The sequence below is a fragment of the Strix uralensis genome, chromosome 3 (genome assembly GCF_047716275.1).
Source record: "Strix uralensis isolate ZFMK-TIS-50842 chromosome 3, bStrUra1, whole genome shotgun sequence".
Taxonomy (NCBI): Eukaryota; Metazoa; Chordata; class Aves; order Strigiformes; family Strigidae; genus Strix; species Strix uralensis.
Window position 1 is genome coordinate 61,703,452 of NC_133974.1, and position 16,257 is coordinate 61,719,708.

The 16,257-nt window shown below is 37.1% G+C and overlaps 1 protein-coding gene across 4 annotated transcripts in view; it reads left to right on the forward strand.

Moving 5' to 3' along the window:
* The window catches only part of LAMA2 (laminin subunit alpha 2), a 391,575-nt gene that overhangs the window by 115,066 nt on the left and 260,252 nt on the right, over nucleotides 1-16,257 (forward strand). For all 4 annotated transcript variants that reach the window (XM_074862478.1, XM_074862479.1, XM_074862480.1 and 1 more), the window contains exon 4: nucleotides 7,600-7,842. In XM_074862478.1, the coding sequence (XP_074718579.1) occupies nucleotides 7,600-7,842 (243 nt within the window). The remainder of the gene's footprint in view (nucleotides 1-7,599; nucleotides 7,843-16,257) is intronic.

Below are 16,257 nucleotides of genomic sequence, written 5' to 3' on the forward strand. Positions count from 1 at the left end.
CCTGCTTAAGGCAGGAGGACTGGACTAGATCTTCAATGGTCCCTTCCAACCTAAACCATTCTATGATTCTATAAGAAAAGTAAGTGTTCTCTAGGAAAAGCAGATACTTATGTGCTATTCCTGTATCTGACTAAATAGTTTTATCTATGTTAAAATCAATATTCTTATTATGGAATTAAAATGTAAAGTCTTGGTATGAGCCTGTAATAGGTGAGGAGACTGAGAATAGTTTTTAAATGTTTAGGTTTCAAGGTTTGTGCATTGTAAAACTTAAATGGAGCCTAAAAAATGACTGTGATAGTTCTTTTCTCCTCAAGTTAGAGGAACAGACAGGTGACTCTGAAATGCAGCTGGTGAGAGGACAGTGCATAGAAACCTCATGGAAGGAAATGAGAACACTTTACCCTGGGTACTCCCAACACTACTGGACCCAGGCTGAGCATCAGTTCTTGCATCAAGCAACAAAAAAATTTAAATTTTTTGGTGTTTTAGCACCAAAATAGAACCACCTTTTCTATTCTTCTTTATCTAGGTTTGAAGAAGAAGGGTTTGAATATTGTCATTTCCGTCAATTTTCCTTTCCTCACCATACTCTCTCTCCATGGAAAGAAGTGATTAGCCTTAGGAAATAAAGAGAAAAGAAATTGCTTTCTGCTATTATTTGAAAGCACTGTGAAAAGAAAATACTAACTTTAGCCCTCAATTCTGGTGTACACTAGGCCAATGATGAGCAGCAAAAATGGTCAACAGAAAGCAGCTATTCTTTTTGAGGCCTTCATAAACAACTGAACAGTGGGTAATGGAGAAAACCAGCAGAGAAAATTACAAAGAACAAAGTTGACATTGCCAGAAACTTTACAGGTACTGACTCCCTCTATTTGGCTTAATGCATCTTAGATACTCAACAGCTGGACAACTTGAGAGCTTTACAGTTGGACATTTTGTAAAGTGGACTGTTTTAATAGACTTTGCTTTTAATTTTTTTTTTTTTTACATGACACAAGTTATAATCATCTTTTACATATAACATGAGCAAAAGTTGAGAGGTATTAATAAAGAACCTATTATTCTCAAGGAGAAGAAAATATTCTTAAAGGAACCTGAGCCTCTCTAGCAGTTATATACAGGAGAGGGAGAAAGCTGATCTTGTTCTGAGTTGAGGTATTTTTAAATTGGTTTTTTAAAATGCATGTTCTGCAAGTATTAACTGAATGGGACTGGAAGTTGTACATGAGTGAATTTTTGTCTAGTTAGAAAAGATGGAAGATTTCTAACTGAAACTTGGCTTGATCTGGAGACACCCTCCTTAGAGCTTTTCAAGGTTTGCTATGGTAAAATCTTTCTCAGTTTTTTCCCACAAAGTACTGCGGACATCTTATTTTGCATGACATTTGTAGCTACAATTTTTCTGGGATAGATAATGAATGCCCTGCTAGCTAGAAACCAGAATTGTTTGCAACACCGTGGAAAAAAAGACTATGTTGGAATCAAATGTGTGCATCTTTCAGCTCAAATTCCCCATCTGGTAGCAGCATTTCAGTTGGAAGCAGCTCAGATGAACAGGAGAGACATTGTCATTAGGAGGCAAACTGCAGCATGGAGGGGAACTGTTCAGCTCTCTAAACTGAATCCTGCTAAGCATCTTTTTTTTCTTTTTCCCCATGCCAACATTTTCAATTACAGAATTTCTAACTGTGAGCAGAATGTTTGAAACCATGTCCACTATCTCTCAGGACAGTGATAGAAAAAGATACCTGCTAGATGGTCATTTGAGGAATCTGGAGAGCCACTCCATTTCTAGATTAGGCTTTTTCTCTGTCCGAGTTGAATGTGAGACTAAAATGAGAAGGTTAGTTGTTCTTAAATAACCAATTTTTTGAAAATTCTTGCATCAAAACTGTCTGCTCTCATAAATAATAGAGACAAACAAGAATCTGTAACAGCATATGTGAATTGAAAGATGACTGATCACATATTATCACAAGGAATTGATATCGGCCTCTGAGAACACAAAGAGCTGTTTCTCAGACTCACAAAACCTCTGCTTTAGCTCATTAGCAGAAGTAGTTGTGTTTCATGTCTTAAGCCTGTAGGAGAGGCTATTCAAAAATGAAAAATGTGCAAATGTGATACTTATTTTGAGATGTATGATGTCCTTTCGATGTCCGGTCATTTTTATACATGAGTGTAAAGATAGAAGTTAGATCCAGGAACATTGTTCTGCCTTGAGAATTTGTTTAAATCTGTGATTCCTGATTGTCAGTCATCCTAGGTACTAGAAGTTACTGAATCTGGTAGCCTGATGGATGCAAGGCTGCTGTGAGTCTGTCTTCATGTTCAGACTGTAGCAAGGCAGAGCTTAGGTTTGTGAGAGAGTGAAACACACACAGGGCTGCACAGAGCAATGTAAATAGACCACAGGGCCCTGTCAGCACCCAGATGAGCACAAACACAGCACAGGCTGCCTCACCCTGTTCTTCCTCTCCAGATGATTAGGGTTAAAGTCTGCTAGGGGTGCGTGTGTCTGCGTACATCTATGGATGCATACACAACATTCAACACTTTATTAGCTTGCCTTACATAATCTATCCACTGGCTGGTTCCAGATCCCACTGGTGTCCCGGGTTGCTGGCATCCAAACAGAAGAGCCTTGGGGATTTTCAACCCTACTCTAACTGCTGGTACTCAGACCTCTTTCTGTGCTGGTTAGTTGATCTTGAAGTTAACTCTTGTTCACATGCACCCACTCAAAAGAGGGAGCATGCCTAAATGGAAGATACTTAGAAACAGGACTTAGTGAGAAGATAGGGAAGACTTCAGTGACTGAGGTCAGGACAAGCATACTGACCAGCTAGCTATTTACAGTCAACTGGTTCCTTTTATTGCGTTTTTCCTCTATTTTACACTTGTTCCTCCCTGATCCACCTTGATCCCTCCCTTTCCCCACCTCTGGTTGCTCCCCTAAATGTTCTCACCCATTTACACAATCCCCTTAACACATCCCATCATAAGTTTTACATGCTCCAAAAATGTTCTCTCCCCTGTAGCCAATAAGCCCATCAGCCTGCAGGGTGTTCTGAGATGACTTTCTCAGTTGATGCATCTGGATGGATTTCGCATTGGGACAAGGGGTGTCTGCAGTGCTTTGCTGTCCCTAACAGCACTTTTTCATGGCTGGTTAAATAAATCTGTGGGAAATTTTAAGGCCACAAGTTTCAACAGTATTTATGCCAGCCTGTAAGGAAACAAACCCTTGCCCAAATTCTGCACTCATCTCAATAAAATATTTACTTGACCACTGAACTGAAATAATAACAACATAATATAATTATGGTAAATAAGTAGACACACAGTTTACACAAGATTGCTGATGGAAGCCTCCATTAGGGCTATTACATTCTTCTGTTGGGAAAATGAAATGGAAATATAGAATTGTGTGGTACTGTATTTTTTGCTCTGATGATATACTGCCTTACATGAACGGTTTCTAACTGAGGGATTTATTTTTTAAATAGAAGCGCAGGTGGGAGTGAGACACAATGAGATTTCCTGCTTCACTAGCTAACCCTATGCAGATTAATGATTCACTTCAGCTCTATCTGAATAATATTAGTGTAGCAAATTATCCTGTATAGTAGGATGCACTTTTCTATGTCTTATGAGGCATTCATAAGAAGATACAGTGCTGTAACTTATAGAACCATTCCTCACAATATGTGCTTTGCAGATCTCACTGCTGAGAGAATTACCAGTGAAAATGAGACCCAAACCTCATTTTGTTTCTCATCTTGAGGATTGTGTTGTCTATAATTTTGGAAAAGCTTAAAGGACTATTTAGACTATTTCCCTCCCACTCTCATAATTACACTATGATCACATGAGCAGAGAAGTAGAAAAAAGCTCCAGCTGCACTTTGGCAGCTGTGTTAATGGACTATTGCATGCTACTAGGCAGCTTGGTATTGCTCTGTTTTCACATTTGTATCAGCAAACTTTGGTCTCCAGGTGACATTGTATTGGGCTTGTACAAAACCAGATGTGCTCTACGGTTGTAAAATTATCGCATCAATTGATAAGTGTCAGCTTACTGATGCTATTTGAGAAGTATACCAGGCATGTTCCATCAATTACCCTGTGGGAACAGAAGCCCTACTAGGAAGCTTCGCTCTCAAAAGCTGAGCAGGTTCACTTTTTGTGGTTGTGGAAACAAATACAGCAAAACTCAGTAATACATTAGACTTTACTGGTATTAGTATTCTCATGCCACTAAGCTCTAGCTGGTTGTATTACAGTAACCAGAACACCATTTGCTAAGCAACTCCACAGTAAAAGAAGGGTTACTCTTGTACCTGGAGAAAGACAGTTTTCCAACTGGTTGGAAAATCAGTGTTGCTTCCATGACACTGACTTGCTTTGAGAATCATCATGCAGCTGCCATTAATTTTAGTCTGTTTTTTTCTGCACTAGTTGTTATTGTCAACTTGTTTAGAAAGCACATTAAAGCATGGAATACACTATGTTTGTTGTCTGTGTCACAGCACTGTGAGGAGATGGTAATGACTCGTATACCTCTCTAAGCTGGGACAACTCTCTTCCTGATTAATGCTAAATCTCTACAAGTCTAGTTGTGCCCCAAAGAAAAGGCATTTCTAAGAAACGTGGATTAGAATCCTGTTCTTTCTTCAGCCTAGCCTTACTGAGAAAGATCAGGAATAACATCAACCAGCGCATGTTTCTGATGCATGTGCTCGCTCATCTTCCCTGACTGCAATTAGCATTAGCAGTTTACCAACATTTAAAAATTCTGGTCTTTAGTGACAGCTCTGTTTCTCTGCTCAGGAAATCATTTTGTTTTATACAAAACAGTACTGCAGTTCCACTCATGAATAGAGATGTGAAGGAGAAAAGAGAATGTTTCACATGTCAGTGGGTTGCAGATAGCTCGGTGCAGTTGCAGAAGCCACTACAGGAACTCTCAGAAGCTAGGACAGTAGTAGTAGACTGGATCAGGCCAAAACCTGTAATTGAGCAGTAGTTAAAAACAACTCTTCATGTGTACATTAACAAGGTTTTTTCGTTGTCAAGTTTAGATTAAGAGAAATAATTTCATCCCACTATGACCTGCAATATGCTGTTTCCTCTCCAGTGCTTTTTTAAATAAAATTTTGTTGCAGTTTCATTTACAAAGTTTCTAAAAATAATCAAAGGTATACAATAAATTGCAGTCAAACTGTACACTATCCCAGAAGGTAAGAAATGAGACTTCAAACAAATCTTCAGCAGAATGTGCAGGAAATGTTATTGAAATAGGGCTCTAATTTGAAAAGAACTGTAGAAAGTTTCACTCTCCCACACAGCCTAGTATTTCAAAGTAAGCAAGCAAAAAAAGGCTTCCTCTTGGTTATGCCTCTTGGCCCCACAGAGCAGATGCATCCAAGATGTTTGCAGAGCTAAAAGTTTTTTTGACTAAAGGCAGTATTTAACATTGAATCCTCTGTGAAGTTTTGCAAATTTTAGGACTTCCACAAAGGAAGCTCTATATGCACACCTAAGCTTATGAATTTATTGTCAGCTATGTCCCAAACCACAGATCCTCCATGGTAGAAGCCCTAGCAATGTGTTTAACCTTAGTTGTTATCCATTGAACATATAAGGAATAGTCTTTTTATGAGAACTTGGGGTAAAACACTTATTTAAATTTTTTTTTTTTTAAAAGTATTTAGACATACTCTAGAATGAAATCTCCATTCTGAATGGCTGGGGCTGAAAGAGTCTATGTGGTTTGACTGGATCATACTGATGTAAAAACAATTTACTTTGTACGTTGGATTCTTTACTTGTGCAAAGGACAATGTACAAAATAACTCTAGATAAACTAGTTCCTTAAAATATAGCTGGTCTCATTATCTCCCTTAGGACATAATAAATAATTAAACACTCCAGCTATTTTCTTTCATTGCAAAGAGCTTAACTGGGGGGGAGCAGTTTGGAGAGGTATATTAATGTTGTGCTTTTCTCTGTTTATTGTAAACAGTACTGGTGACACTGATCCAGTATAGTTACAGTTAGTTATTTGTGGCCACAGTGGAATATATGCATAAATGAATTTAAGAGAGGAAAGGGCATTTGTGAAACAGGGCACAAGTGATTGTATGATTCCCGTTGAAACAATGGAATAAAACACAGGTTTTTCCTTGTCTCTGGAGATTTCCTTTTATGCTATTGAAGAAAAACATTGGTAACTTCAGATAATCCTCCACGAGTGCACAGTTATGCACATGTTTTTCAGGTCAAAATAAATACAGTCTCACCTGCTTCTTATTGCCACTGAAAAACTTTTGTTGTCAGTAATTTGACATCTTGACTGAAGCTATTGTGGATCTTATCATTTTCTCAGCATCTACACAGAAGTCAGGAACGATAATTGGAGATAAACTTTTTCTTTGTCTCCATCATGAAATGTACTGTCGTATTTGCAGTACTCTGCCACTTAACATAATTTCTATTTCATAATAATACTGATGGTTATTAAAAAAACAATTTGAGTCTTCTTACTGGTTTTTTCATTGCATTACTGATTGTCGTAAGTATTCACAGCAGATTTTGTGCGGACTAAGTTTGAATCATGCAGCTTCCTTACAATGACTATCCAATATAGAAAACATTAAGTATTAAATCAACACTGTTCTCTCTGTGATACCCTCTGGCATCTTCATGTGCAGACTCACAGAACTGTGTCTTAAAAATATTAACTTGCTGTATGTTCTGCTTTTCTAATGGAAATAGCTGTTTCTTTTCCTTAGCTTCAGTTCTACCTCTGTAGCATCTAGATGTTACTAGATTAAAAAAAAACAAACCAAACCAAAACTGCATCACTAATATATGTCATTCTGCAATTGCAAATGTATTGTTTGTGGCTTGGATTCCAGCAAGCCTGTAAACAGAAATAAACTTTGATAAATCAATTGAATAGGCTGGTGAAATGGACCATAATGAGCATTGATTACATGCTTACATTCTGTTTATAGTGATATTTGATGTGTCTCTGTCCTATAAAGCTTATTTATGGCCACAGTGCTGAGTCACGTGAGTCAAACAAGAATGTTTTATAGAATGATTTCAGCATGATGTGATTACATTTCAATAGCTTAAACCTATGTTTTTTTTCTTAACAGTGATAAAGTTGTAACAGAGTTTGGCAACTCTTAAACACTGCAGAAAGTGTATGTCTATAAATACATATACAGAAACAAATCTAATTCTACAAATTGAAAATACTTGAAAACAAACTTTGCAAACATTTGGCTGAAACTGCAACATAGCAATTACCTACTAAGTTATGTGGAATTTAAGTAGCTTTTTAATTCTATTTTCAGTCTCTATTGGCCTAATGTAACTAATCCTTTTTTCAGAAATGTTAATGGAGAATTTATTTCTGTAGTTAAAGAGTTTCAACGGAATCTGAGGCCATATTGCATTTTTAGAGAAAAAAATCAAACTTTGTCATATTTACTGTTATTAGTTTGGTAGCTATTAAGAAATTGGAATGAATTTATCATTTTGTATTTACATATATTTTAACAATTCATCAATTTTTCAGATTTTCCAGATTGCTTATGTTATTGTGAAAGCAGCTAACTCACCTCGACCTGGGAATTGGATATTGGAGCGTTCACTGGATGGTGTAGACTATCAACCATGGCAGTATTATGCTATCACAGACAGTGAGTGCCTGACACGATACAACATTCACCCCCGTCCTGGAACTCCATCCTATATAAAAGATGATGAAGTCATATGCACTTCTTACTATTCAAAAATCCATCCTCTGGAGAATGGAGAGGTAAGATCAGATGTTATTCCATGCACTGTAACCTTGGAGAAAAAAAAAATCTCTTGCTTAATTGGCAAATATCTGCCTTGAGTAGACAGAGTGTTTTGGGATGCTTGAAAAATGGGGAGGTAGTCTATTTGCAATTTTAAAAAACTCATCTTACATGGTCCTATATAAATGCATACAAGGTGCACATACAGGGCACAAGTGATTGTATGATTCCTGTTGAAACAATGGAATAAAACACAGGTAAACCAAGAGGTAAAAGAGTCATTAGGTAGAAGTGGACACTAGTACATTCAGACAACTTTAGGTGCTTGAAATATGTTCCTGTGTCACTTGTGGACAAAGGTGAGAGTACTGGGAAAAATCATGGACACAGTGAATTAATTAAAAGACTTTTCTTTGAGTCACATTTTCAGTTCCTGTGTATAAGCTAGGATGTTAAATGGTAATTACTTTACTCAGTTTAATTTATTGCATTTAAGAGCTTGTAACTGACCCTCTGCCCATGCATATACCTATTCATTCTTCTCCTGTTAGAAGCCTCTGCTATTTCAACATGACTCCAATCACATGAATCATGGACCAGTCATTTGTTTTAACTGAGGATGTAGAAAAGATGTGGTAGAGGTGAGAATGAAGATCTGTGGCTGAAAGATAAAGGCAAATGTAACAACTGTAGCTGAAAATGCAGTATTTTCAGCCACTTAAGAGAGGGAAAGCCATGTGTACCACATTCCAACAACTATATTTTTTTCACAGATTTTTTTCCAACACTTGCTTTGCATACAACTTGGTAATTCAAGGAAATAGCGTGACTTGAATGTGCACTAGATCTGAACTGTTTTTTTATTTACAGATTCTTTGATGTCTAATGATGTTCTGTGAAACTTTACCCTCAATATTTATCCTTCTGTTAATTTTTGTGTTCCATAATGGCTTATCTTCATATAAAGAGGTACAAACTTACTGTCTTTTGTTCCTCTACATGCAAAGCAACATTTACATACAAAATTGTTAATACAATTATTTGTGAGTACTGGATATAGATATGTATAGTTTGTTTATGTTCACAGAAAATTTCCAATGCCAGTTGCAAAAACAGAAAAATACAGCTTTCAATGCAAATGTCCTGCTGGTACACTTTAAAAAGATGTAAGCTTGGATCTAAAGGAGTCTCATATGAGTTATCAGAGATGAAATCAGTTGCACATCTAGGAAAAATCATCGCAAATACTTTGTGTTTGTAATTGTATCATTTGTAGCTGTATCATTTGAATGCGCATTTGTTCTTGTAAAATGTAGCAGGAGCAGATAAAGTGATATTAAAAGAAATAATGCATACATATGTGCTATGTTTTCAAAATGTTTCCAACTGGGTGCTTTTTGAGAGGTGAACAGAACATGAGTTAGCAGTTTATCACTTGCAAAGAAATTTTATAGTTTCTTTGGGAGAACGTCTGCACTGAAAATGTAATGCTGAAGTAATTGCTCCAATAATTAATTTAATTTACATTCTTCAATTTCTTTGATTATCTGATTCTCTTGCAGACAGATATTGATTCCAGTAGTCTGCTGTCATCTTGGTTAAACCAGTGTCTCCTTATGTTTGTTCTTCATTGGCTGAGTGAAACAGCAAAGGGCTTTTATTCGGTTTTAATCCGGTTGGAGGCCGGTCACGAGTGGTGTCCCCCAGGGCTCGGTTTTGGGGCCACTCCTGTCCAACATCTTTATTGATGACCTAGACGAGGGGATCGAATGCACCCTCAGTAAGTTTGCAGACGACACCAAGCTGGGTGGGAGTGTTGATCTGCTCGAGGGTAGGGAGGCTCTGCAGAGAGATCTGGACAGGCTGGAGCGATGGGCCAAGGCCAACTGGGTGAGTTTCAATAAGGCCAAATGCCGGGTGCTGCACTTGGGCCACAACAACCCCCAGCAGCGCTACAGGCTTGGGGAGGAGTGGCTGGAGAGCTGCCAGTCAGAGAGGGACCTGGGGGTGTTGATTGACAGCCGGCTGAACATGAGCCAGCAGTGTGCCCAGGTGGCCAAGAAGGCCAATGGTATCCTGGCTTGCATCAGAAATAGCGTGGCCATCAGGGACAGGGAAGTGATCTTACCCCTGTACTCGGCACTGGTGAGGCTGCACCTCGATTCCTGTGTTCAGTTTTGGGCCCCTCACTACAAAAAGGACGTTGAATTACTCGAGTGTGTCCAGAGAAGGGCAACGAAGCTGGTGAAGGGTCTGGAGCACAGGTGTTATGAGGAGCGGCTGAGGGAACTGGGGTTGTTTAGTCTGGAGAAGAGGAGTCTGAGGGGAGACCTCATCGCCCTCTACAACTACCTGAAAGGAGGTTGTAGAGAGCTGGGGATGAGTCTCTTTAACCAAGTAACAAGTGATAGGACAAGAGGTAATGGCCTCAAGTTGCGCCAGAGAAGGTTTAGACTAGATGTCAGGAAGTATTTCTTTACAGAATGGGTTATTAGGCAGTGGAATGGATTGCCCAGGGAGGTGGTGGAGTCCCCATCCCTGGAGGTGTTTAAGAGTCGGGTCGATATAGCGCTGAGAGATATGGTGTAGATGGGAACTGTCAGTGTTAGGTTAATGGTTGGACTGGATGATCTTCAAGGTCCTTTCCAACCTAGTTGATTCTGTGATTCTGTGATTCTATTCAGCATGCCGGTACATATCTGTGACTGAAACACTGGCTTAAGGCCTGCTGAATTGAGTGGAACTTAATTCCAATTTTAAGTGTGCAATTAATAATTTTTAACTTGTCTGATATGCTGTAATTGGTGTTCTGTCCTGAACCTAGGAAATGACCAGCATGTGATAAACAGGTTCTTTAAATGGGAAGAAGAATTTGAAGGGGAGATTGCATCTCTTCCATTCCACTTGGAAAAGGGAAATTGTTAGATACAGGCATACTCCATGAAAGGCATATGATTTAAGCCACCCTAAATTAATCTTACCTTACACAGGTAGTTACTAATCTGAGATATGGCCCTAATAGAGAGAGAACATCTGGAAATGACAAGCCTAAAGCTTAACTTTTATAGTGACTGGAAGAGTATCATTTCACATGAATTGAGCAGCTTACTTTTATAACTATTCTTTTCATAAGTAAAACATTAGTTTCATCTGTCTGAGTAGCTATAGACTGCATTATGAAATATGTAGCATTAACACTGAATTAACCCAGGTAATTCTTTTTCATATTTCATCACACATGTAATGTGAAAAATAATACAATTCATACCAATATCGAATTTACTTGCAGTTGTGTTGTAGGAGGTATTTGCCTGGCTCCTGGTCTTTCAGTGGAACTACATCTATGTATCATTTATTTTTATTCCAGGGTAGGACTTTTGTTCTATGTTTCAGATATTACAGACATTTTGTAAGACTGACAGAGTTAAGTGTATGTAGTTAAATGTACATTAAGTACATTTCCTTTACTTCAAAACCCACGAGCTATTTAGGCACACCATTCTGGGGTACACTTAGGAACCTGATGAAGTGCAGAAGGAGTATAGGTCAGCAAGCCAGTTCCAAAGCCAAATATACATCTACAGTTATGTCTTAAGTTAAAGCTTGTTATCTTAGAAAAAGCAGAATATGTGCTTTTCATGTATACTTTCAACAAACATTTAAGTCAGTGACTTGATTGATTAGAGTATTTCCAGAAATGTCAATTCTAAGCAAAATATATTGGGCATTTAATAGTGTCACTATTTCCACCAGAAATACTCTTAGTCAATCACAGAATTAAAACCACCAATAACTAGAACAACAACAACAAAAAGACAACAAACAAAACTCCTGTGTGATTCATCTTCAGGTCGGTGTAACTAGCACAAGTTTAAGTTCTCTCAGTCAGATATGAATAAACTATCTGTAGACCAAAAATTATTTGCATAAATAATTTCATTGAGTATTTTAATGAATTAATGGAAAATTGCATAATGACAGCTTTTGAATGAACAAAACTGAGAAATTCTCAAGTAAGGAAATTTCTCTGAAAGCGTAGACTTGAATGCAGAAAGGTTGTTAGCATACCAGTTTCCATACTGTCTTAAAATCAGCGATATGTGAAGAAAATCATAGGGAGACCAGTGTCTGTGTATCACACAGGCAAAGGTAGATTTTTAATATTTATGTTTCTCATATGGCATAAATGCAAATGCTAAAGTTTCCCAAAATACTATTTCAAAATGAAAAAGCAAGTTCCACTGTCTCAGTGTCCCCAAGCCAGAAAAAGAACTGAAAGAGATCAGTTATATTAATGAGCTACTCATTAACTTTTACTGAATTAATGTTTTTTGCTTTAATAGTAATTTGTTTTGGTGCTAACTGAACCCAACTGAGAGTTGTTTATGTAAGGGTTAATAACTGGCGGGATGAGGCTGCTATTTTTGGGTAAAGAATGCCCATTTTGTGACATTTTCATCTTTACTTAAGCACCATATCAGAATGGTATTTCTTTTTTTCTTTGTTTCCTCAGATGATCATTAGGTTGAAAACTAAAAATTAGTGGGTTACCATAGTGATTTTTGCTTCATTTCCCTGACACAGGAGCCTCTGATGTTTACATCGAGTTTTTAACTTTTTAATTGAAATCTTTATTCTTCTGCTAAACTATAATTTGTGTCACAGCTTCTTTACCTTGATGACTAGGTGGATGTAAGGCACTGGACATTAATTTTCAATACTGTTTTGGTTTGTTTTTTTTTTTTTTTTCTGTGAGATGTATGAAGATTTCTTTTAGTAAATAGTTTTTGAACAAGCATGTATAATTGTATTTTGATACATGGAAATCTTCCCTCTTGCTTGCAGTTGTTTCAAAGCTGGATCCTCTGAAGACTTCAGCTGCACCTGTTGATCCCTATAACATTTTAGGAAAATGTGTATCTTTTCATAGGAAATGACACATTTTATCTGACCTGTAGTTTGGTAGGAAATAAAATAGGAGGTTACACTTAGAAAAAACATTCCTGAAACACACCGATTTAGAGTATTTTGTATAGGCTAGGAGAAAATACTTAGGTCAGAAATAATTGTTATGTTGTTTCTTTAATATAAAGTAATTCTCTGTGCAAGAAGAGATTGAAAGTCAAATCTGGTGAAGACAGCGGGCGAAAGGTTTAATTAATCTGGTAGGAAAGTGCTTGCTTTTACTAAGAAGTCAAGAAGAAGAAAAAACCTCATATTCTGGAAAACACTGAGTTTTTCTACAATGAGGCTTTCTGAAAGTATAAAACCAAGGGGAAGGGCGCGAATTTAATTCCCACCTTATTAAATCTTAATTGGAATAACCAATTGGCTCTGTGGTCCATGTTAGTGTCATCACATAAAGGAGTTCTGACACAAAGTTGTTTTTCAAGCAACTGTGCAGTAGGTATGTAAACTTGCAAGGAGAAGAAATCCCTTCCTCTTTGTGGGCAGAATCTGTCTTCAGAAGATGCTGCCTCAAAGGATATTTCTGCAGTTGAGTAGAGTTTAGGTTACACAGAATTACAAATGCTGAGTATTGTTTGTCAGTTTGTATGTCAGATTTAGTATGACAAGGAAGGATTAAGAGAGCAGAACCTGAAATGACTGTAGATGAGGAATACTTTTCCTTGAAAAGTGTTTGTGTAAGTGTGTGGGTGTAACTAATGGAGAAATATCTTGGCAGGACACAGAGATAAAATGGGTCTCTTTTTCAATCCCAGTTGCTCTTTGCCAGAATTATCAGCTGCAAGGTGTTCTGAAGTTCTTGCTCAGCATAGTATTTCTATCTAGTTTCTACCTCCTCGTTATGTAGTCTGCACTTGCTCTTAATCTTGTTGTAGAGACTAGATGAACAGGATAACAATGTTGAAACCCTTCCTAGATGTTTTTGACTCCTACCCAAGACAGAGATAGGTTAGAGATCTGTCTTACCTTGTCTGGCTCTTTCTTCAGGAACACATTCCACTTACGTTTTTTGTAGTCAGGGAGGAGGGGAGTTGAAAACATTAACAATGTCAGTACTAATGGAGAGTTGGGGGATGGGGCAGTGTGGGAGATGAGTTAAACATTCATTTATCCCAATGCTTAATTACATTTATAATAAGTTTTTTTTGTATCTTGTACCACCTCATCACCAAATAAACTTGTGCAATTGTGAGCTTTTTGACTTTCCATCACATTGTTACTTGTTTTGTTGTATTTCATATTTCATGAAAGAATGAAACTGAGATGTAGATTAGCTGTATCAGGATGCTGTGAACATTGCTCGCTGCTAATTGCTGCAGTACTAATTTGGTATCATGAGAAGAAACCCACAAATGTATTTCTGCCGCAAACTGTAATTGATGAAGAAAGCCATATATTTGTATTCATCCTAATAAGGCAATAGAGGTGAAGTTTCAGGATTCAGTAAATATTTCCTTGTACTGAATAAAAGAAACAATCTCCAATCTTCCTGTGTGAGATGCTTTTCATACATTATTTTCAGTTGCTGAGAATGATCTACCTAGACATTTAAAGATCGAATAGTTGAAAGTTATTAGCCCTATATTTGAAGGAAAGTAATCTGATTCTAGAAATGAGAATGACACCTAATTACAGTATGCCAAGTGTACCAAATTTTCAAAATGGTTGTCTAGATGCTTCAGATCAAATGCAGCCCAGGGTGTTGCTTGTTTCTTTTCAGCAGGAGGCATTTGTGAAGCAGTCAATGTGACTATCAGAGAGTTAATATAACTATATTGATAATGTCTATCAGACTGTTATAAAGGAGGTAATATAGTTGCACATCTGCTACTTACAAATTTTTGAGCAACATAGCTTATATCCACCTTTTAAATAACTAGTCAGTGTTAAAGCACTGGGTCATGTACTTCAACGATGTCAACCTACTTTCAGCATTACATTTACTATGTAGACAACCAAATTTAAAAAAAAAAGTTATATCCACAGAGGAATGTGCAGTATTTTTGTAATATTGTTTTTTAATAAATAAAGCAGTGCATGAAAATGGATTTAAAAATAACTTAGATATTAGAGCTGTATTTTATATCCAATACCTTTTTAACTCATGCGATTTCCTCATCCTGATGTGTTTTATACTTTTCATACTATTGATGAATCCATATTCCAAATACTTTTCCATCCTTAGCTCAGACCCCTATGGAATTCTTACATTCCTAACATCTTTGGCAATTAGTTCCATATATCTGGTACCTGTTGTACAAAGAATCACCTCCTTTTGTTTCATTTTACTTGGCCACCACTGATTTAATTTGATGAACTACAATTCTTGTACTGGAAGATTTGGTGAGCAGTCAATCTGTAACCACTTTCCTCATGTAATTTATAATTTTATAGATTTCTGTCATATTTTTACTTAAGTCATCTATTTTCCAGGCTGAAGAAGCCTGCCCTATTCTGTTGGGTTTTTTATATGGAAGGTATTAATTAATTTCATCGTCTTCTTTGAACTTTTTCCAGTATGAGTATGCTCCTTTTAAGATGAGTTGACAGTGGTATTCAAGGTGTGGGTGAACCATGGATTTATAGTGGTCTAATTATGTTTCCTACTTGTGATTTCCTAAAAGCTTGCTTCCAACTTGCTATTCTGGGTTGCTGCTGAGCATTGTTGCTCACTGAAGTCTAATGTTTTCTCTAGGAAAAAATAATAAGATATCACTTAAAAATATTAATAGCTTGCCCCTAAATTCTGTACCACTTATGCCTTACTGGCTTCCTTTCCAACTTCAGGTGTTAAAATTCCCACTTAGTTTCCTGTCTCTTGCTGACCTTTTAATACTTTTTCACCTCTTTATGATGTCTACCTATCAGATTGTATGTATTTCCTCTCTAATTATTTTTATTTAAAATAATTTTTGCTTCAAATTTACTTCTTCACCTGACATAATTTTGAGAGGTTTGCTTTTCTCACCTTTCCTACAGTTCTTAAAGGACTAAGATTCCAAAGCAGTGAATGAAGTGCAGGTATTTGAATAGATCGACAGATATGAATATTTTGTGCTGTCTAAATAATTTGAATGGACTGTATCATACCTCACATCTTTATAAATATCATTAGTGTGATGCTACTGCCAGAGTGATGCCAGGTATTAAATTAAACTTCTGTATGTCTTCTCTATTTCTTCTGAAAGCATATGGTGCTCATGTAGTATTTGTGCAGGCCTTTACAAAAGTTTAAGACTTCCGCAACATGAAACCTTCTCTTTGTTCTGTCTAAGACCTCAGCCCAGAAAAGGTCATGTCTTTACAGTGGGAGGCGTAGTACTAACAGATCATCTTTGCAGATTTCCTGAGGGGGAATTTCAGATGTTAATTCCTGAACAAGAGATAATACTAGGCAGTAGATTCAATTGGTGTGGCCTCACCTTGAGTACTGTGTGCAGTTCTGGGCCCCACAATTTAAGAAG